This window comes from Aquila chrysaetos, chromosome 17 (genome assembly GCF_900496995.4).
Source record: "Aquila chrysaetos chrysaetos chromosome 17, bAquChr1.4, whole genome shotgun sequence".
Taxonomy (NCBI): domain Eukaryota; kingdom Metazoa; phylum Chordata; class Aves; order Accipitriformes; family Accipitridae; genus Aquila; species Aquila chrysaetos.
The window spans coordinates 28,664,390-28,685,182 of NC_044020.1; the positions used below are offsets into that span (position 1 = coordinate 28,664,390).

The window sequence follows — 20,793 nt, forward strand, 5'->3', positions numbered from 1 at the left end:
TGAACTTGGCTAAGGATGGGAAAGCTGGTCAGTAGCTGGATAAAAAGCAGTTCTAAAAAAAAGTAAGTATTAACTTGCATCTTACATTCTAAGAAGTAACTACGTTTCATTTTCAAAAGTATATGCTCAAAGCACAAATAAAGTGAGAAAAATAATAATCATCACCCAACGGAAAACCATATAAAAAGCCTACCACTTTATTGCCATGGCGATAATAGAATGTTGTGCTAAACAAATCCATATAGAGCTATACAGTGATTAAATCTTGTGTCATAAAGTAGAAGCTGGCAAACCAGTGAGATCCATCTCAGCCTCTTCGTGTCCCGAGTCAGTCTGTCAGGCTTCAAATAATTGCAGGGCTTGAGAGATTCACGAGGGGAGGAAGAGGAAGGACCACAGGTTTTGAATGAAAGAGGACCCATAAACAGCTCCAAATGCTTGCAATGTGTTACAGGCTTTTGTAGCAGGTTAGAGACTTTATCTATAGGTGTCAGTTACCAATAGGCATAGCTTTACCAAAGTGCTTATTATAAGTGTAGCTTTATTCAAAATTTTATAAGGTTGCTTAAATGTATTTTATTCTCTGAGAATTTAGCATTAATATTTATAGTAGTGCAACTGTTACTTTGTCCTTAGTGGCAGGACTACATTTAATTATAGTTATTTAAAAAATATTGGGGGATTCTAAAATATTTATATTTTCAGCTTATTAAAATGCAATCAACAGATATAATAGATTACATGGTTCTCAAGTGTAAACAGTGGAATACTTTGTATAGGTTAGAAAATGCCGCATTTCCCCCTTTCCTGCTTTTGTGCTGATATAAATTCAGTAAGTTTCAACTGAGTCATACCAGCACAAAGACCAGTTGTATGAAATATAACATACCTGCATAATTATTTTAAGAACGTATTTGTGTGCTGTAATATTGACCCACCAGCAAGCTTTCCTGTTAACTTTAGAATACGTAGCTGCTTTTGTTAGGGGAGGTTTTGCTGTAATGTCTTCTCATCCTCAGAGCAGGTGCTAAGCCTCCTTAACAACTTGACAAGCTGCACAGTTCCTGGGATCTGCAAGAGTCCATGTTTTAACATGAAGTCTCTTTGACTGTTAGTCCTCCAAGACCCCAAATACTTTCCACTTTGACTTAGCAAAAAAATAAGCTACCTCCACATCTTTCAGGAGGTACTCGGTCCATGAGAGGGCTGGAGCCCGTCCTGCTTTTTTCAATATTGAGCATTCACCTTGAACAGTTTTCTGTGCTGTGTTAGGGGTAGAAGGGATAAATCTATCATTAAAATCTTAAATTAATCCACAAGGGAATGTTTTTGAAAAGACAAAACAAATACGAACCAGATTCACAGTGCTGGTTCAGCTTCCAGATGCTCTCAAATCTCATGTTTTCATTTTGGGTTCAACCCAAAATTTCCCACACCTTTGCAATTTCATCCCACCCTGGGTTCACACGTATTCCTGGGCTCCTGTGCAGGTTCTGAGAGAAGGCTGGTTGTTAAATTATTCACTTCATCCAAACACACTACAATTTTGGCCTGTAAAGTATGTATCTAAATTAATGAGGTATGCAATTCATTCAGGCATGTTAGGAAAACTGATCATTATGCTATACAATTTGATCACTGAAGTATATTAAAAAGTAACAAGTAAAGTATGCAGCTTGATCATTAAAGTATGGAAAATTTACTGAACTAGTAAAGTATGAGCCTGGGATGACTTTTGTCTCAAATGGCACCTCATAAATAAAACCCACAACCACAAAGGCAAACATTCACAAACCCAACAAGCCATACAGGTTTAAGTTGTATTTTTTCCTAGAAAACAGCTGAATGAGGGGAGATGAAAAAATTTTGTGGAAATTATTTCTAAACATTTTATGCATCATGTGGATCTTTTGATGGCTTTGACATATGTTGATGAGCTTTACATTCTGATTAACTCTCTAGAATACACACTACAGCATCTGTATATGAGCAGGATGCCCACTGAAATACAGCTGTGTAGAGCTGTAGGGCTATACTATACAAAAATAGAACTAAAGAAACATAAAGTATTTTAAGCAATGTGAGTGCAGCTTAATATTCAGATAAGAATGAACCACGGTTATGGCATTTAGCTTGGGTGTTGCTAACCAACTGCGGAAGAGCTGAGAAAGGAGACAGAGAGGACATTGTCTTGGGTGGGATGCTATTAAACACCAGTGGACTCTCTGAGGATATTTGTAAAAGTCAAGACCCTGGAGCTAGGAATATGCATCATGAACTTTTCTTGGCTGGCCTGCCAGTCTTGTGATTAATAAGGCCTGAGTGGAGCTCTTCTGCATTAAAATTAGTGGCTAATGCAGTCTGGCCTAATGAAAGCTGCAGCTGGGAATCGGGCTCCCCCAAAAGAAAATGTACTCACACGTCCTTCCCTACTGTGAGCCATTTCAGATGTGGAAGGGGAAAAAGTAAAGAACGTGTTAAAAGCAATAGTTCAGGGCGTGCTGGTCAGGCCTAGAACAGCAAGGTGTTCATACAGGATCAGCACAGCTGCCTATAGTGGGGAATATATGGGGAAAGGAGGGATTATGATCAGGGCCAAACAATTTGTTGTTTAGCTTTCCTGGAGCTGACATCGCTGAGTAATTTGCTGCAAGTTTAGTAAAGCTTCACCTGTCAAGTCCAGCAGTGAGGAGAAAGAGGGCAGGGCAGGGCAGGTTGAGGAGATGACAGAGAAGTGACAGATTACTGCATGTGTCCGTGTTCAAGGGCAGGAACTGAGCTAACTAGGGGTTTGCTGACACGTGTGTCTTTCAGCTCACAAAGGAATTACTGGAATGAGTAGAAATATTCAGCAAAGCTTTTTTTTTAAAAAATGTGATTTCATCTAAAATGATGAAATCTGGAAATCGGATTGAATTCCAGGACTTCTTTGCAGAACATTTCAATATCAAATCAGGCATTTGAGTTAGCTTTGTCCTGAACCTTCTGTTCCCACACTAAATTCTCCATTTTCATTTGTGTTTAGCTTCCTGTTCTGAGTTTCTCTACAGTCTGTCTCATGCTGCAGAGTGCTGCCTTCACCAGCTGAGTGCATTTTGTTTTCAGCCAGTTCCGTCTAACCAACCTGCCTGCAAAACTGCAGGCTTGTTCGTTCATCCTGGATGTTCTTCCTGCCAGAGAGAGCATCCTGCTTTTCCTTGGACCAGTACCCATGAGAGGATTCCGCCCAGTATAGCAAGTTCACATCTCTTCTTGAAGCCTGGCACTGTGAAAACTGTACCTCCAGGTCCCAGCACTGAGGTCCAGGATTAGTTTCTGCTATTCACTAGTGAAAACCATGGGTACATAGTCACGGTCTCCATCTTAGTTGGACATGCTGCTGGTGGAAAGTCTACAGAGCTAAAGCCACTTGCTCTCACACCACATTGCTCTCAGCAGTAGCTGCTACAACCCCTTCCTGTAAAACGCAAGCAAAACAGCTTCCTTGTGATCTTGGAAACTATTCTTAAATCAACAGAGGGGACAGCACTGACACAGCTTACCAGCTGCACAAATGGAGAGTGGCTGTGCCATGACTCCCCAAAGACTGATTTGCCTGCAAGTGATGAAATGCAGTGTGCAACTCTACAGTGTTATCTGTTGTAACCATATCATTTTGGAGCTCAAAAAAGTCATACAACAGAGAAGTGACATCCTCAGTCTTTCCACAACCTTGCTTCCTAAACTCAGCAGCATTACTAACCCTGTATTCAGGCGTGAGGAGCCGAAGTTCATTTTGCTGCCATAATCTACCTGTGAAATCGCAGCAGGAATATGTAAGGACCTGCTCTGCAGAGGTGCTGCTTTTTCCTGTCTTGGGGGTGGGAGTTTTACAGGTTTATTCCTTACTCACTGTCCTCATCTGTTGAACCTCTGGGCCTTCCTGTTCTGGGCCACTGATTTGATCAGACACTGTCATCAGTCATGACCCATTGCACCAGCAGCAGAGATTACCAGCCCTGCTGCTCATGTCCCTACCCTCAGCCAGCAGCACCACAAACTTCACCTGTCCTCATGTAGAACAGCTCCAGGGAAATACTCCTTCTGGGATACCTGCATGTTTGCATCTTTTTTCCAGTATTACATCTGCTTCAGGCTGAGAAATGTTAAAGTTTTCCTTGCACCATGATCGAACTCCATGTTTCTCTTTATCCATAGCAAAACTGATTTGAAAATTCCCCTTCCTGGCCCCTGCTCTCCTGCGCAGTTCCCTCCCCATGACTACAATGTGCTGTCCCTCATTGTGCTGGGATATCTGTTTTGGGATCCTTCCCCACTGACAAGCGTGCCAAAGCCATACTTCCCTTTCCTTTTCTGTTCCAAATAATGAAGAAAAGGGTCTAATGGAATTTTAAAATGGCAAATTGTTCCTTGGGATGGAAGCCTTTCACTCTATATTTACTAAAAGCAGAGGAAAAGGACAAAGTAGGGATAATGGAAAGTAGGGAATGTAGTATTAGACCATCAGGCACAGTGCTGATGGACTAGGCACTGCTGGGGAGACAGAGGAGCAGGGAAGCCTCACTGTGGCTCCTGCTTCTTTACCCCATTCTACCTAGGCTTAATATTTCATAGTTATTTAATACAATAGTTATTTTGATTACATTTAGAGGAATGTGGCTTTTTTCTAGACAAGGCAGAGATTGGCATGTGGGCTACCTTTGACTCATTTTGTCAAATCATTTTGTCAAGCCATCGTATACCATTACATATTCTAAACACTACCAAGAGTATTTTATCCTGCAAATGTGACCTCAAAACTTGAATCTGTCTGTTGCAAATAGTTGGTGAAAAGGAAAATGGTACATTACAGAATGACCCTCAATGGAGTTTTCATCTTTTATTTATAATGGAGTTTATTACTGCAAGCTCCTGTTGCACACCAGCTATCAAATCCTCAGCAGGTGTAAATCAGCACTCAGGTTAATGGAGCTAGACTGATCACTGCCAGATGAGGATACAGCTCTCCTTGCAACCCAGGGATAAAATACAAGCTTCTCTACAGTGCTGAGACTCTGAGAGCTGAAACAGGCTGGCTGATGAATTACTGGTTGTCTGAACATGAGAAGAAAATGCACTTCCACCCCAATCCACGGTCAGGCAACTAACTCTGCTGCTTCCACACATCTTTAGGGAAGAGCATTTATGGAAAACAACTTGAAGACATGCTGTTAGGGTAAAGGGGAGCCCACTGGCCAAGCACAGAAGCCTCTAAAGCTGTGTAAACTGTCAAAAGGATGATTACCTCTGGCAAAGGTCATTCTCACGTACAAAGAGAAAAAATCGTCCTTTTTCAGGGGAAGATACAAGGGCCTTCTTGTGTAAGCTGTTTCCCAAGACCTTTGCCTTCTGAGCCTCCCCAGAAAGGGACGGAGGTCAGACTTGTGACAGGGCAGGGAACAGGACCAGAGAAATTGTAGTTTATTTTGATGTACCAATTTACTTTCTAATTAAGAATTCCTCTTAATAGAAAAATCTTCCAGAAACAGGGAGCTGCAGGAATGGAGCTTCACTGAGCAGGTGTGGGTGGCAGAGCCTTCTTTTATTACTAATCAGCATAGTTATGCCATTTATAGAAAAGGACATGAGGCTCTGCAAGGAACTTTCTAAAGAGGAAAAATACAGCCCTGCTTTGAACAGCAAGCGAGCTACATCGGGTGGCCCATGAGAAAAGCCTCGTAATAATGCCCTCCTCTCTTGGTGAAAGTGGATTGACATGGTCCTCCCGAGGTGGGAGCTGAGCAGAACAGCCAGGTAATCTGGACTTCACATCTTATGGCAGCAGCTGGCGCTTGGCCACGGGCAGGTGCTGCTCCAGGGTCCTGGCCCCTGAATTCTGCAGTGATATACCGACAGAGCCTGATGGGATGAGCGGAGCGCGTGGCAGCCAATATCAGGAAATCACTAAAAGAGAAGTAACCCCTTTTCTATGCAATGGAAACTCTTCTGTAAATGATCTGCAAGCACTGCTAGGGCATACGCTGCACAGCTCTGAGGCAGCTTCGTTCCTGCGGCTCCCTTTCACTCATGAGGTTCGAGTCAGACGCAGCAAAGCTAAGTAATGTACCCACACTGTGCATAAGGTTAATTTCAAATGCAGGTTTTCTAGTTTTCAATCTGTGGTTTGCAAGAAGAACAAGAGGTTTATTTTTTTTTATTGTCTCTCTAACCATTTTAAGATCAAGGTGCATTAGGTCTTATGAAAGAAACAAAAAGCTCTTGAAATTAAATAAATTAGGAAAGCTTGCGCTTACAAAATACGTTTCTTTAAAAGGTTGCGGGGCAGTAACACTTTCCCTAAATCTTTGGCTTCATTAGAATAATTAAAAGCAGCGGTACGGTGCTTTTTATTTGCAGTAATGTCAGGCAGGCAGAAGGCGCGCCCTGCCGTGGACCATGCCCAGCAATCTTCGTTTCCTGACTACGGCACAGACTGGCTTCTGCGTCTGCACACACGATTCCACTTCTCATATTTCTTCTCTTAACAATAATGCAGCCGTAAAGCCTGTCCCACATGTATGTTTTATGTAAAGCATGGTTAATATTGAAAAGTGTTATTTGCATCTGAAGATGGTGGAGTCTTTTCTGATTAGGAGGCAGGTTTCTTGCAGTTCTGTAAGAAACATATTTTCTTTTCCATCCAGTTATAATGATCATGTGAGACGTGACAAGGAAACAGGAGCGCAGGACCAAAAGCCATCTGTTTCTTTTTTGGTATTTCATATTGCATGGAGCAGGAAGGTGGCAAAGCTTAAATGCTTAAACATAGGGGTACAAAATATGATAGTAACATTTAACATGCTGTAAAGAAATGTCTTTGAACCAAAACCAGATTTATCTTTTTTTGTTGTTTTTACCAGGACCTCTTACCACAGCTATAGTAAAACTGGCTGCCACTTGTGTTTGTGAAAACTTTGCTTTCAAGATATTTTACATGTTTAGTTTAGATAGTGCAGTGGGTGGAAAGTCAGCTTCCATTACTGAAAATAAATAGTTTCTTCTTCAAAATTCTGATACTGCTTTTCTTTGTTATTATTATTCCACATTGTGCCATTCCTAAGACTAATTTGTAAGTAAAACTTGGTTTCATTTTAAAAACTGAAGTTTACTGCTAATTCTGGAGGTAGAATGTAATATTGAATAGATTTCATTGATATTCAACTTCATGAAATGTAGCCTTTTGCCTGCACAGTTAGACTTTCGGTGTTCTCAGGTATGTCCATACCAAAGCCTAGCAGTGCTTTACTCTGCAGTTTATTCCAACCAACGGTATTTTGTCCTTTTTATTTCTGCTTGCCATATGACCTTCTACTGTATTTACCCAAAGTGTGGATTTCCACCCTGCAGAATGCATAATGGGAGTTTAGTCAGTAATAAGCTCCAGTGGTAGATTTTAAAAGCCATACACCGATGTTAGATATGAAAGAGACACACTGAAAAAAAGGAGTTTGTGCACATCTTGTGCTAGCATTAACACGCTTGTACCCAGCCCCTTCTCCATTTTCCCCTTACATATTCTGTACCTTTGCAGCCTTCAACTGCATTGTTTAGCTGCAGTATCCCTACTGTGGGTGACCAGATTAAAAAGTACCGCCGTAAATATACCTGGACCTTAGAAAGGAAAGGGACATAATTGCCCTCTCTTTCATCTCAGAACTGAAGTGCCTTTTCAATGAAAGAGATTTCCACTGTGTGCTAAAGACTATTCAGATGAGAAGAATACATTTGGAATATTTGGGCTAGTTAGTGCTCGCTTCCCTTTTTTCTGCATTAACAGAATAGCCCTCTTTGTAAGATCACCCTATTTTTTAGACCTTTGTAAAAGTTTAGGTCCGTCTTGGAATCCTGTGCTTTTGTTGGCCTGTCACCAGTTGGATCACATTTATAGAGAGTCTATTTTTTCCCTTAACTACTTGCATAGCCCCTTTTCTCTTTTGTGGTGCAAGCCAGAATTCCTGGAAGCAGGTTTTACTGCCCGCGGGATCTCTAAGGCTGCCTTCTCCACGGACGTTTCCCTCTTCGACTGGCTGAATGCCACACCATGATTTATAATTTGTTCAGTGGATCCATTACTGAATCTCTGTGTATGTTTTTTTTTGTCTAGACTGAGGAAGGGCAAAAAGTCATTCCACCTAAATCTGCTTGGGAGCTGTCAGAGAGAGGCATCCTCTCACAGATACAAGAACTAGTGACTGCTGGCTTTAACGCAATTGCACAAGAGTTGAAACATATTGACTCTTCAAAAGATAATACAGTATTAAAAGAAGAGTTCTGGGATATATGTAACTGACATTCTAGTCAGCTGACTGAAGAACAAGTAAGAAAACTATATTATTTTGTCGTCTTAATTTAAGTGTACAACTGGGTAAATTGGCTACGGCTAGAGACATGTGTTTGCATACTGCTGTGTATAGGCAAGTAGTTTAAAAATTTGGATGAAATGAAAATGTTTTAAGACTATCATTCCATGAACATTTGTTGCTACATTTGTGGGAGATTATTTTTTTCCTTATCTCTGAGTATGGTTATGAACTATAATAATCGCAGGCTTTCTAAAGCAAAGTCACGGAGATGCTATTGCTAATAGCGAAGGTGTGAATTTAAAGCACAGTAGTTCTCTTTCACTAGCTCTTTATCTGTATAGTTGCTATTTTAAAAGATTCTTTTTTCAATTTTAAATTAATCCACTTCCAGTTGATGGGGAAAAAAGCCTTCTCAGCATGGAATAAAAAGTATTTTCATGAGGAGCAAATTCCTTTTTCTCAGTAGCTATTTTGTCCTGTCTTCCTTGGACAAAGACAGGGGCAAACATTTGACTTTCCTGGCCACCTCTCAGCTACTTTTCTGGGTTAAAGATTCCACCAGATTAGTGTTAGCAGAGTTTACGTAACCTTGAGTTTAGCTTGAGTGACTGAAGTCGTGGCATGAATCTGGCAGTACAAACCATCTGATTAGCCCAGTGCTAATCTCAAGGGAATCTGAGACGCCAGTCTTACACAAGATTCTGCTTCTGCTGAATTTAAAATTAAAAGAGCCATTTTTTTATCTTTGCTAATGCTTGTTCAATGTGATTTGTCCTAGTCCAAAGGCTAGGTGAATAATAAAACAGAGGGAACCTTGACTAAAAGATTTCAGATTTTACTTAACAGCACTCTAACCTTCATGCTCACAATTGCATCAATGCCATTTGGCAGCAAACTGAAAGACAAGACACAGAGCCTCCAAACTTGTGTGCGTGTCTGCACTACAGAAAATTATTTCAGTACTTTGCTGACTGCAGATATACCCTCTGAGTTCTTGGCCCAGCATTTTTGACTATAAATTGCTGACAGGAGCAGAGCCTGCTTGTAACTACAGCAAAGAGATTGCACAGTCTGCCGTGTTACCAGGTGCTGCTACGCATGCGTAAAGTTACAGGTGAACGCACTGAAAAAAATAAAGATATTTTCCACTTCCCCCTTGAAAGTAGCAGAAAAAACCAAAATGGCCTATGTGCTCTATTCCTAGTAGCCACAATTCTGGTGAGGTACCAAGTGCAAGTGACAGATCTGAACCTGGAGCCTCAACACCAGGTGAAAGCAAAAGTGAAAATGTGGTGACACTCTTTCCTCATGCCTGTGAACCCCTGTGCAGAAGCATCAGGGTCAGCTCGTGGCAGGAGAACACACACCTTCCCAAGCTGTGAAAAAAAGCTCGTTTTTTTTTCTTTTTTGGAAGCAGTAAGGCAGGCATCTCCAGCTGAAGAGTCCTCCAGACTAGATCCTGTCTACTTTATACTCAAGAAGAAGCGAAGGGACACGGGAGCTATTTTATACTTAAAAGAACCTCAGACAAGTGAAGAAAAAAAATCTTGATAGAAACTGTCATCCATAATAGCAACGAGAAGCAGGCCTGAGGAGCCTCATTTATATAAGCAGCAGCCTCTGTGTGAGTGAGACTCGAGCCCTGTATCTCCAGAGATATTTTGATTTTGACAGGCCTCTCAAAGATATGCCTACGTGTATCTATATGAAGATGCCCCAGGAGAGCCTTGCAATCTGGGTACAGGTTTTGCCACTGCTAATCCAAACCCCTGCCGTGCTGGTTGTTGTTGCTGCTCAGAGTTGTTACAGAAGTGTTACTAATAGTCATAGTCTGGGTGACTTCATAGAAAATGTCTTCTTTTATCCTTTTCTGGATGATGGCCACTTACTGTTTGCTATTAGCAAGGCTCAGCTGGAGTCCGTATTGCATAGTGGATGAAGAATTTCTTCCTGAAGTTTGGCTTCTTGGTCTTCTGAATTTCTGATACTGTGACCTTTTTCATAAAAGGCTAAGGATGGTAAACACGCTGCAAGCAAGGTGTTGATTAATATCTCACCAACTGACATCCCCTTTTTTATCACAGTCACTTTTCTCCTCTCTGCTTGAACTCCCTTGACTTGCATGAACTATCTGTAATCTCCCAAATGGCTAAACTTTGTTGGGTGTTGAAATAGTTTCTAACTATAGCTAACCCAGCTCATCAGGGTATTGTTCTATTTAATTGAAGTTTGTAATACACTTTGAGATCCTCGTATGAAGTGTGAAGTACAATCACAAGCGCAAAATAGAATTGTTTATAATTCATAATGTGGTAGCAGCCAGGCCAATGGGGGAAAGTTGAAAGGAAATTCAGAATGTATCCTTTGCCCTTTGAAGTTTGACTGCAACTTGGCACATGCATCAAAGAGGTGACTAGCTTCCTTTAGGGTTTAAGTCTCTGCCGGAAAAGATCAAATCAAAAGCAATCTGAAGTTCCCAATTAGATTTATATTAAAAATCAATAATGAAGACCCTAAAAAGGCATACTGATGACTTTTGAAACACTCACAAAATGAGTACAGCTCATTTAAGGGCAGGCTGTGATAATCCTTGCTTTGATTAGTGGCTTATATCATGAGTAGTCCCATTTAATTCAGTGCAACTACTTACTGAATAAAGTGCTGTTCAGTGGGAAATCAGCCCAGCCTCATCCTTACGGTACCATATGTAGCCCCGAGGGTGGGCTACCTGCCGAGGGTGGGCTACCTGCCCTGCGTTGGGCCAAGCAGCCACCCAGACGTCCACAGGCAGCAGAAGCAAGGGCATCAGCAGCCGCCCCCAGGTCTTCTGTAGGCTGGCTGTGCTGTAGAGGTACAGTTCTTGGCCATACGTTGTAACTATATGTGATTCTAAAGGCTGTAAAGATTTCCTGCTGTGTTCTTTCATGCTGATTCATTTTTGCCCTCAGGGTGAAATAATTTGTTGATGCAAATACAATAACTGAGGAACCTTAATGGCCTCCTGAGATGGTGGTATAACTTAGGTGCCCCTGATAGCATGAGAAATTCACTTCAATGGTACTTAGCCAGGATACAGGTGCACCATGTATTTGATTTACATCTCATGTTAAAGCGTTATTCTTCTATACTGCAGCTCAGTCACTGTGTCTAATCACAGGGTTTAGTAGCTTAAACAGCACACTAAGGGCCCAACTCAATTAAAAAATGTCCTGCAGAAATCCTTTTTTCATTGTTTTCCCAGCCTTATGCAGGCTTCTGCAGAGAAGCTGTGATTATTTTTTTTTAAGAAGATGGGCCCTAGGATTCCTTCTGTTCCAGGGCATCCTCTCCCTTTCTTTTTGATATGTTTTGTCATATCCTTAGTACATAAGGGGATTCTCTTGTTGTATAACTAGCATTTACAAAAGTCATCTTTTGCTTCTTCATTAGTTTGAAAATCTTTGGAACACAGTGGATGTCAGCACTGGTGGACAGTTGAAGTATCAGGACTTTTTGAAGAAGTTCAGCTCAGAACTTGTAACGATGCTGTCCAGCACTCCCAGCGCAACTAGTTCTGCAACTTCTACCAAGCCAGCTACCCATGCCGTGCAGGACCCATGCATGGCTCCTCAGCCTGAACGCCCCAAGACATCATCTTCTCTAGTAGGGCAAAAGAGTGTAAGTGTGGTTATTTTATGAATTTTCTGGATTTTCTTTTCTGTGCATAGGCTGAAAGTAATACCTGTGGGACTCAGTGAAGGTATTGCTATTGATTGCCCGTGAAATCAGGCACAACCACCTGTCAATAAGCAAATAAGGTAATTTGCAAAACTGTGTTATGATGACAAAAATTGGGCCACATAGTAACTCCACTAAAGTCCAAGGATATATGTTGATTTATACCAATAGCATTCCCTGCTGCTACCATACACATATCCGCAGAGCTGTACGACAAATAAAATTTCTGTATTCAAGCACAATCAGATTTCTGAGAACAAAGAAAACAGCCCAAATTACAAAGGTCCAATAGCTGCAAAAGCAGCATAAAAAAAATATAGACCGCTTATCTGTGATCATCTGACAAAGGTAGGCAGGACTGGCAGTTGCAGTTTTCCAATAGGTGTTTGCTGGCCTGTCCTAAAATATTCTGGTGGTCTTGCCTGCTTTCTGGTGGATGCCAAATTACAGCAGTTAATGCCTGACAGTCTGATAGACTTGCCATGAAGGCTAGTGATACGAGAGAGTTAAGAGAAATGAATTAGGAATGCAATAGTTCTGCTTCATTTTTGCATCCATACCTATACTTCATGTCAATAATGCACTTTGGTCCTCTCCACTGCCATGCTGGCTTCTTACCCTGGTGCTAGAATTCACAGAAAGGTGGGGAAATCATTACATACAGAAAAATTAAATATCCCCCTTGTGGAGTTGCACCTACCTATTCCACGTTCTTTAGCTACAACCAAACCTACAACAGAAGAATAAAATATTTAGAATTATTCACTGCCTGGAACATGCTTGGATTTTCTGACTACTTCTACATGGAGATGTTTAGCTACTGAAAAAGAAATAACAGATTGAGCAAATTAAAGATGCAAACAACTTGTCAGGGCTGGTAAATCTAAACATTGGCCCATTGCTAGCTCAATTATTGCATTAACTATAGGTTCTTTCTTGAAAAGCCCAGATGATTAGCTACATGCATCCTTTGTGCTTTGATCCAGTTCCCAGAGAAAGCAAAGGAAAAATCCTTCTTACTGTCTGTGAATGCTAGATTTGAAGACAATAGGAAGAGAACTTAAGTCTCCCCAAACTTATGGCTGTTGGAAAGACCCCAGCCAGCCTGAACACCAGTCATGATGAATGTTCCTGCAGCATTCGTTGCATGGAAATGTGTGTGAGGCCTCAGCAAGTCTGCACCAGTGAGACCCTCAAGGGAGCACTGGGAGGTCTCACTAAACATGAGATTATATGTTGGATCTAGAAGCATAAATACCGCTTGTGCATGTATCGTACAGCAGTAGGCTGAGGCTTTGCTTCCAGCTTACCCACAGTACTGCTGAGGCAGCAGCCAAAAAGACACTGAGCACCGGGATCCTCTCACGTTACTCCTTCTGTGGCTCTGCGTAGGACTACTGCAGAACTGAGTCCTCCCGGTAACAAATCAAAGCAATGTTACTTTGTAATTCAGTGACTTTGCACTGGTTTGTGTTTGGTCTAAGATGGTACTGAACACAGTAGCTTTTTAATAAGAAACAGTATGGAGAAACTATAAATGACTTACAGATTAAGCTGAATCAAGAAAAAAATAGTCAAGGCCCATTAAATGGTGTTCTTTTGACACTAAGAGTGTTCTCGCATCTTTACCTAGAGTTTTGCAGACCAAATTCAAATCAGACTTAGAAGTGGCTCAAATGGTACATTAATCTCAAGGCTGGAAGACCAGAAACTGGATTTGTCATCTGGTAGTTTATCTACACAACCAGCAAAACTCAATAGAAAAAAAATACCATTATCTCTTCTTTTAGATACCAACATCCAGTCGTCCTCAGACAACAACAACTTGTTCTGCATCTGTCCTTACCAGCAAAACCATAGACAATAAGATAAGAAAGAACATCCTACATTCCTGGAGAGGCATACTGAAAGCATGCAAAGAGAAGGATGTCGGCACGATAGGAGAAACCCCAGTGTCAGACTTCTTAGGTTTGTTCCATCTGAAAAGTGCTTTATTCATTCTCAGATGCATTCTGTTTTCTTTCTGGTGTCCCAGCCATAGGAACATCTAGCCTCTAGGAAGTGGCATCCACTGCATGATTGCTCCAGGTACCACCCTGCTATTGCAGAGCAGAATAGCCTTAGCTGCAATACACTCACATTCCTATTCAGAATTAGCTACTCCTTGAAAAAGAAGTGCATGGCTTGCTTGTGGGTGCTTATGGCATGTGTACGAGTTTCTCATCACCTTCCCAATACACTACCCTTTCTGTGCCCTGGGGATATTTCAATAAACAGATTCACCAGTCTTTTCCTTGTGGGCTTTTGTGTGCTTCTGGTCACACTGGTCTCGATGGTTGAACGTCTGCTGAGTTGAACGGACCCTGGATTTTACTCTTACAAGAACTGGGCTATGCTGCTCTTCTGTTGCGTTCTCTTCTAGAGAGAGGATTTTCTGTGCCTTTGTTAGGATATTTGCATGTGTGATAAGACAGTGCACACCTGTATAATCACATGTAAAGTCCTGGCTGTAAGAACATGTTAGCTTATCAGATCTTCTATCTCAGGTGATGTCAGGGAGTACTTCTTGTGCATTTAAAATCAAAATGACATGTTATCAGTCCCCTGAAACCCTGTAAAATGTGAACTGCCACCCCATAAGTATAGGCATATGCATATACCTGCATATAGCAAGATCTGCGTAACACACGCAGCAGTCACGGGAACTGATGGCCTGTCAGCATTTACCTGGTAAAACTTGTGAACACAGGACAACGATTGGCTATTTTTAAGAATGACAAAATGATTATTCTTTCTTTGCATTTCAGATATAGCAGAGAAGTTCAATTTGGATTTAAAGGAAGGGGATATTAACCACATAACAACAAAATATGATTTCAAGAAAAATGGAAGATTTGCATACTATGAATTCCTTCAGAGTAGTATCTTGTTGTTAAAACCACAGGAAAGCTCACTGCTACAGAGGGTGATTATACAGAAGCCACAAAAGCCAGTAGGTACAAAGCTTATAAAAAAATCAAAATGACATTTTTTTTTCAGTTTCTGCTGTACTGACAGGATATTTCATTGCCTGTCTCTGTTGTCACTTTATGCAGGGACTTTCTTTTCTTTTATTTAATCCCATGATACTAATTGCCTAGTATTCATTTGGTATCTCCTTCAGTTGGAGGATTTAACTCCTTGGGATCATGCTCTGTGTATCTAGGTTATATAGTAAATTGGCCAAATTTGCTAAAATTTTGATAATAATTCCAAATAGAAAACACAGGAGCTGACAGTTTAAGAGCTTTTGTTGAACTAAATAAAAATCAAGCTAGAAATAAAAAGTGCATGGGATGTGTCTTAAGATGACCCTGACTTGTCAGCAAGCTGTGCCTCTGCTCCACACCCAGCACCGCAAGAAAAGCCCGGAGGAAGCTCTTCGCTTGCGCTGCTGTTGACGGTCACTAAAAACATCTCGTAGCCAGGACTGGCCAGCACACGTTGCGCCCTTGCAGCTCTCCCTGCCACACATACCATCTCCCCAAGCTACGATGAAGAGGCAAAAAGAACCCCAGCAAAACAGCTACACACAGGCTGTTCCCCTCTGCTCACAGTACTGCTCTAGGGCAGAAAAGATCAGAAGAGACACAGAAATCTGGCGCTCATGGCCCAGAAAGGAAGGCATCGGTAATAGCATCCCAATCAAGTTATGTAGTAGGAACAGTGCCAAATTCCAAATCTGCTCATTCAGCAAGCCTGCTACATTTTTAGGCTGTTTCTGACTGTGCCTAATTAGCTTAGATATGGTTAGTAGCAGCATTTTATAGAGAAATTACATTACCAAAGTGTTTTCAGATGTGGAATGAACAGATTGCTACCAAGGTATGAAGAGAGTATCATTAGGAATTATCAAGTATTCACCACCAGTAGGGAGAGTAAGGTAAAACTATTAAGTTTTGCATGAAAGAACTTCATTATCTTACATAAGGTTTCCTTTATACACAAATTTGATGCTGTAAAATTCCATCCCAGTATTCTGGAGTGGATAAAGCAGTAATTTCTAAGTCCCTATGTAGTTGTCTTGAATAATTTTTATTTATTCAATTCAGAAAAAATGAAGGTCTCAGTCCATGTTCTGAGCATCCTTATATAATGTAATACTCAGAGTGAAATTTCCTCATAGACGTCTCGGTCCATTCCATCTAATAAACATACAGATACACATCAAAAGGCACCATAAAAAAAACCAAATAAATTTTTTTTTTTGCTTTTTGGTGGCACGTACAATTCCTTCTCTTTCTCAAAAGCCTGAGAGAATCAATGGCCTAGGGCTTCATGGAAGCATCCAGGGTCTGAGCTATGAAAATAACCCAAGTTGGAGTCACCATGAAGTGCCCTTTCCCTCCCTTCAGCCCACAAGGGTACTCAGTATTTTGGATTGGAAACTGCATTATTCATGTACTCACTTATTCCTCAGCTACATAGTCTGAAGGAGAAATACTCCAAAAGCACAGAAAGAAGGTGCAGCTGCCCCTCCAGGTCTCTTACAACTAGTGTAGGTGCAGCACAGCCTCTGTGTCCACGTAGCAGATGTATAAAGCCATCTGTGCAATTCCTTCCCAAGGAGATGCTTGTAGAGACTCCAGTGACGTGCAACCGGCACAAACGGGGCACTATCAACTTACCCAATTACAATAATAAATACCAGCAGAATGTAGGGGAAAGCTGAGATGGAGCCATATTTTAAGAAAATAGTAGAGCAGATCCAGAGCCTGCAGGTGGATTGAGGCTTGCTGATTTTTCCCAAAGTCCCTTACTCATCCCTCCAGTGTTAAAGCTTTGTACAAGTGGAACTAATTTTGCCTTAATGAATAGTTCCGCAGTTCACAGGTGTTCAGGGTACATCAATGTAACAAGTTTAGCTGGGTTAAACAACAGGCCACAACATGTCCCAAGGAAAATTAATCCTATAGTCCAGCTGTGGAACTGCAGAAAGGTTCAAAAGCTGGTTACAAGGTATTTTATGTACCAGGGAAAGTGTACAGTAGGGTTTGGTTTTTTTCTTAAATATTGTACCGCTCCCACAGTTGGCTTGTGCATTCAGTCACTTTTAAGCAAAAATTTCACTCTGAAAAATGAACACTGCAGAGAATTAAAAAATGACTGAAAGAGGGAGTTGAAACAAGGACAAGCATAACACATGTGAAGACACCGAGATCTAAGCAGAAGTAACACTGACTTCAGAATCAGTTTCAAATAATAAAAAGTTAGGGCTTTGACAGTGATTAAGTAAATATACCATCTGCACTTTCCAAGAATATCAAAATGTTATAGGTTAAAATAATCTTGTGTAAACAGTATCTTGCAATAATTTGTAAACAAGTATTCAGCAGCCAGTCATAGATTAAGGCAGTATTACAGTCCAACATCTTTTCATTCTGCATTATAGTTCTTCCCAGTTGTGTTCATGATGCTGTTAGTAAACGCAAGTCTTTCTCATCCAACTTTGTTAGCTGAGTTCTGGACCACAAACCACATCATTCTTCAGTGCAATGCTGAGAATTCAGCCCCAGATCCTGCACTGCTGGCGACCAATGAAGCGAACTTTTAAATCCTATGATGAAAGTCATACTGGACTGTTAAATATTGCAGATTTCAGACAAGTAAGTTGTGTTTAGCAAATAAGTCAGAAAATTACAGTTGTGTAATCTAAGCTTTCTGATTGAAAATTTTCTGAAAAATGGTACTGAACTAGAGCATAGATACTGGCTCCTCTCTGTGACTTCAGCTCTGACCATTACTCACGGTAATCTTTCTCCACATGTGATTTCACTTCCTTGAGGTCTGAGGTCTTGGTGGCATCCTGAATAGATAGCACAGAGAAAAACCTTAGTCCCTCTACAAAGTTTAAATGTGCATCTTCTACAAACACAGGGGAAGGGACTAGAAGCATACCTTCTGATAGGTCTCCCTACGGGCACTGCTACAGCTGCAGGATCCTACGACCCTCCAACTGGTGTGGTCCTTTTGAAAAGTGGAATGGGCTCAAGCAATCCCCATTTGAGGGCCTCTGTTTCTGGTTTCTTTTTGCTTTTCTGTGTGCAGCATAATTTTATACTAGGCAAGGGATTGTATCCTCTGCAAATATTTAGGTATCTTGTATCTCCTCAAACAGCAAATACACACCTGGGTATTCTGGATATCAGCGATTCTTCATCTAGATCCATGGGGAGTTTGATTTTTGCTCTAGCTTTACTGATTTCAAAATCTTTGACATTGTTTTAACTAGGAATAATAATCACTATCTGTTCTGGAGTAATTCTGAATATTTACTATTCAATTGCAAGAAAAAAGAGTGGCGCCCTGAACCCATTTAATGCTGCATTCATTAGGACACCCCTTGGTATTGCTCTTAATTAAAAAAACCAACTGATCAACTAGCAGACAGGATGCTCAGTTGCAGTAAGCAAACGCTTGGCTGCAATAAGCAGTGCTAAGGTGTGCTTCTGACGCTCCCCTTCCCCTGGAGCTGCAGGAAGCCGCCTTGTTGCCTGGTAGATATAAACCTGTTCAATTATACCAGTCACAGAAATGCTCTTTTAAATCTTTACTTATTTAGGACCGGTGGGAATGCGATACGTTCTGGCACTGTCACATAGCTGAAACCTGAGTCCCTGCCTGCTCCTCTCCAAAGGCAGAGGAGCAAGATGTACGGATCAACACGGCCAAACCACCTTCCCGCCTGCGGCTCCCCGTCTATCACCGCCGCTTGCTGACTGCTTGGGCACTGCCTCAGCAGACCAGGCTCAGGGGAGGAGGACTGAAGATCAGGGTCCTTTGCATTCGATTTTAATTTGTCATGTTCCTCTAGGACATGTGATGATTACCATTTATAGTTAAAGTAATGTCAACAACTTTCTCATCAAGCTTCCTAACATGATACGAGCTAAGCAAAAAAAAAACAAAAAAAAAAACGCAAAACAACACCAAAACAAAACCAAACCACAACAAAAAACTAACTCTTCGTGGATCTAGATCAAGAAGCAATCCCTGATTCCAAAATCCTACTACAAAGGTGTTAATCTGCTGTTTGACAAAATATCAAGTGATTTGTGGAGGTACAGATCCCTTTATCTCCTAGGTAACTTAATTTACTGAAACGGGGAAATTAGCTCTCTACTAACTTCAGTAACACTGCTATTTATGGCTGTACTATCTGCAAGGGGTCATTAGCGATTTCTGATGCTGAGCTGTTAAGAAGGAAAGGGGCAGACTAATCTGAGTTTGCCAGAAAAACTAATGACAACTGGCATAGCCCACAAGGACATGCTGTGTTGCTGGTCACTTTCAGGGTTTAAATTTCCAAGTGCATCTAAAACCAGAAGTAATCCTCAGAAATTAATGCTTTATTTCCGCCCCCCCCCCCCATGTCAAGGCATTGAGAACATTTAAAACTGTTGAAATGCTGAAAAATGCACTGGGTGAAATATTTTAAAGATGCAGGTATCTAACCTGGCTTTTAGCATCAGGTGGACCACATGCATCGGGTTCAAGCTGGGTTCCCACTGAAGTGTTAGGAAGGCATGCTTACAGGCTGAGCATTTGTCCCACGGAAATTAAAAGCACCGAGTGCATCGTGGGCATTATTATATACATAGGGGTTTGTACAGTTTGAGTGACTGGATTATTCCTTCCGTTTCTCTGGATGCAAAGGCTGCAGATCACCCAAGGAGGATAGAAAGGAAGATATTCCACCTTCATCTCACCTCCAGATGGTACTGAAAGCCTTTTAAACATGTACTTTTTAAAATCAGCTTCTATTCACATGGGTGCTACCCATTTCCCAATGCTCCCTCAGGCGAGTGCTAGTTGGGCTAGTGGACAAAACCCCTGCGTGTGCAGGTTTTCAGATATGTGTCCCAGGGAGCCAGTATTGGCATGGGCAAAATAAGAGATAATAAAGGAAGGTTTGATTTTCTAATATTCTGAGAAACCTAAGACAGAGTGGAGCTGAATCATCAAGTTATTTTGTAAAGAAATTTTAGCAAGATAAACTAATGTTTTTGCTTCTTGCTGACCTAAAGCACTAGAATAAATTTTAAAGTTGTTTGTCTTTTGTAGGTTCTTCGTGAGTACAGCATCACCCTAACTGAAGAGGAGTTATTCAACGTTTTGGAATACTATGATAAAACTTTGTCTTCAAAAATATCCTATAATGATTTTCTCCGGGCATTCGTACAGTAGGATTTGGTCAAATGCAGGAAACTGTAGATAAAGACAGTGACTGATTTATAATTTCAAATTTCAAACTAATAAATTAATTGAGTGTGGCTTTTTTGTATCTATTCATTAGAAAACTCAAAATACTTTAAAATTCTGACAGTGGTCCTGTGTTGTGGATTAAATCTACGTAGTGAGGGAATTAATTTTGCATAATCCATTTATCAAAAAAGAAAAAGACAACAATTAACACTATCAAAATAATGCTCCCTAAGACGTCTCCAAAAGAAAGTCATTTAAGGAAATTCTTTTTTTAATTTTACGCATTTTAGTAATGACATACTCTTAACTTCAGTAAAAAGGTTTACAAGACATACTATTGAATTTCCTCAATTGTCATTTTCCAAATGTATGACTTTTAATACATTAGCCTTCTGTATTAAAAAAGAAATCATCCTATTTCTCAGTGCGTCTTTTTCCTCTACTTGCGGTGCCATATGTGTATTGTCAAAGACACGTTAATATGGTCCAG

The 20,793-nt window shown here is 40.9% G+C and overlaps 1 protein-coding gene across 1 annotated transcript in view; it reads left to right on the top strand.

The window, feature by feature from the left end:
- The window catches only part of EFCAB6 (EF-hand calcium binding domain 6), a 113,289-nt gene extending 92,771 nt beyond the window's left edge, over positions 1–20,518 (top strand). Inside the window, 6 exon segments of the mRNA XM_030041432.1 lie at positions 8,144–8,356; positions 11,772–11,999; positions 13,850–14,027; positions 14,867–15,051; positions 17,555–17,704; positions 20,163–20,518. Coding sequence (XP_029897292.1) covers positions 8,144–8,356; positions 11,772–11,999; positions 13,850–14,027; positions 14,867–15,051; positions 17,555–17,704; positions 20,163–20,285 — 1,077 coding nt within the window. The 3' untranslated portion in view covers positions 20,286–20,518.
- Positions 20,519–20,793: the final 275 nt, after the last annotated feature.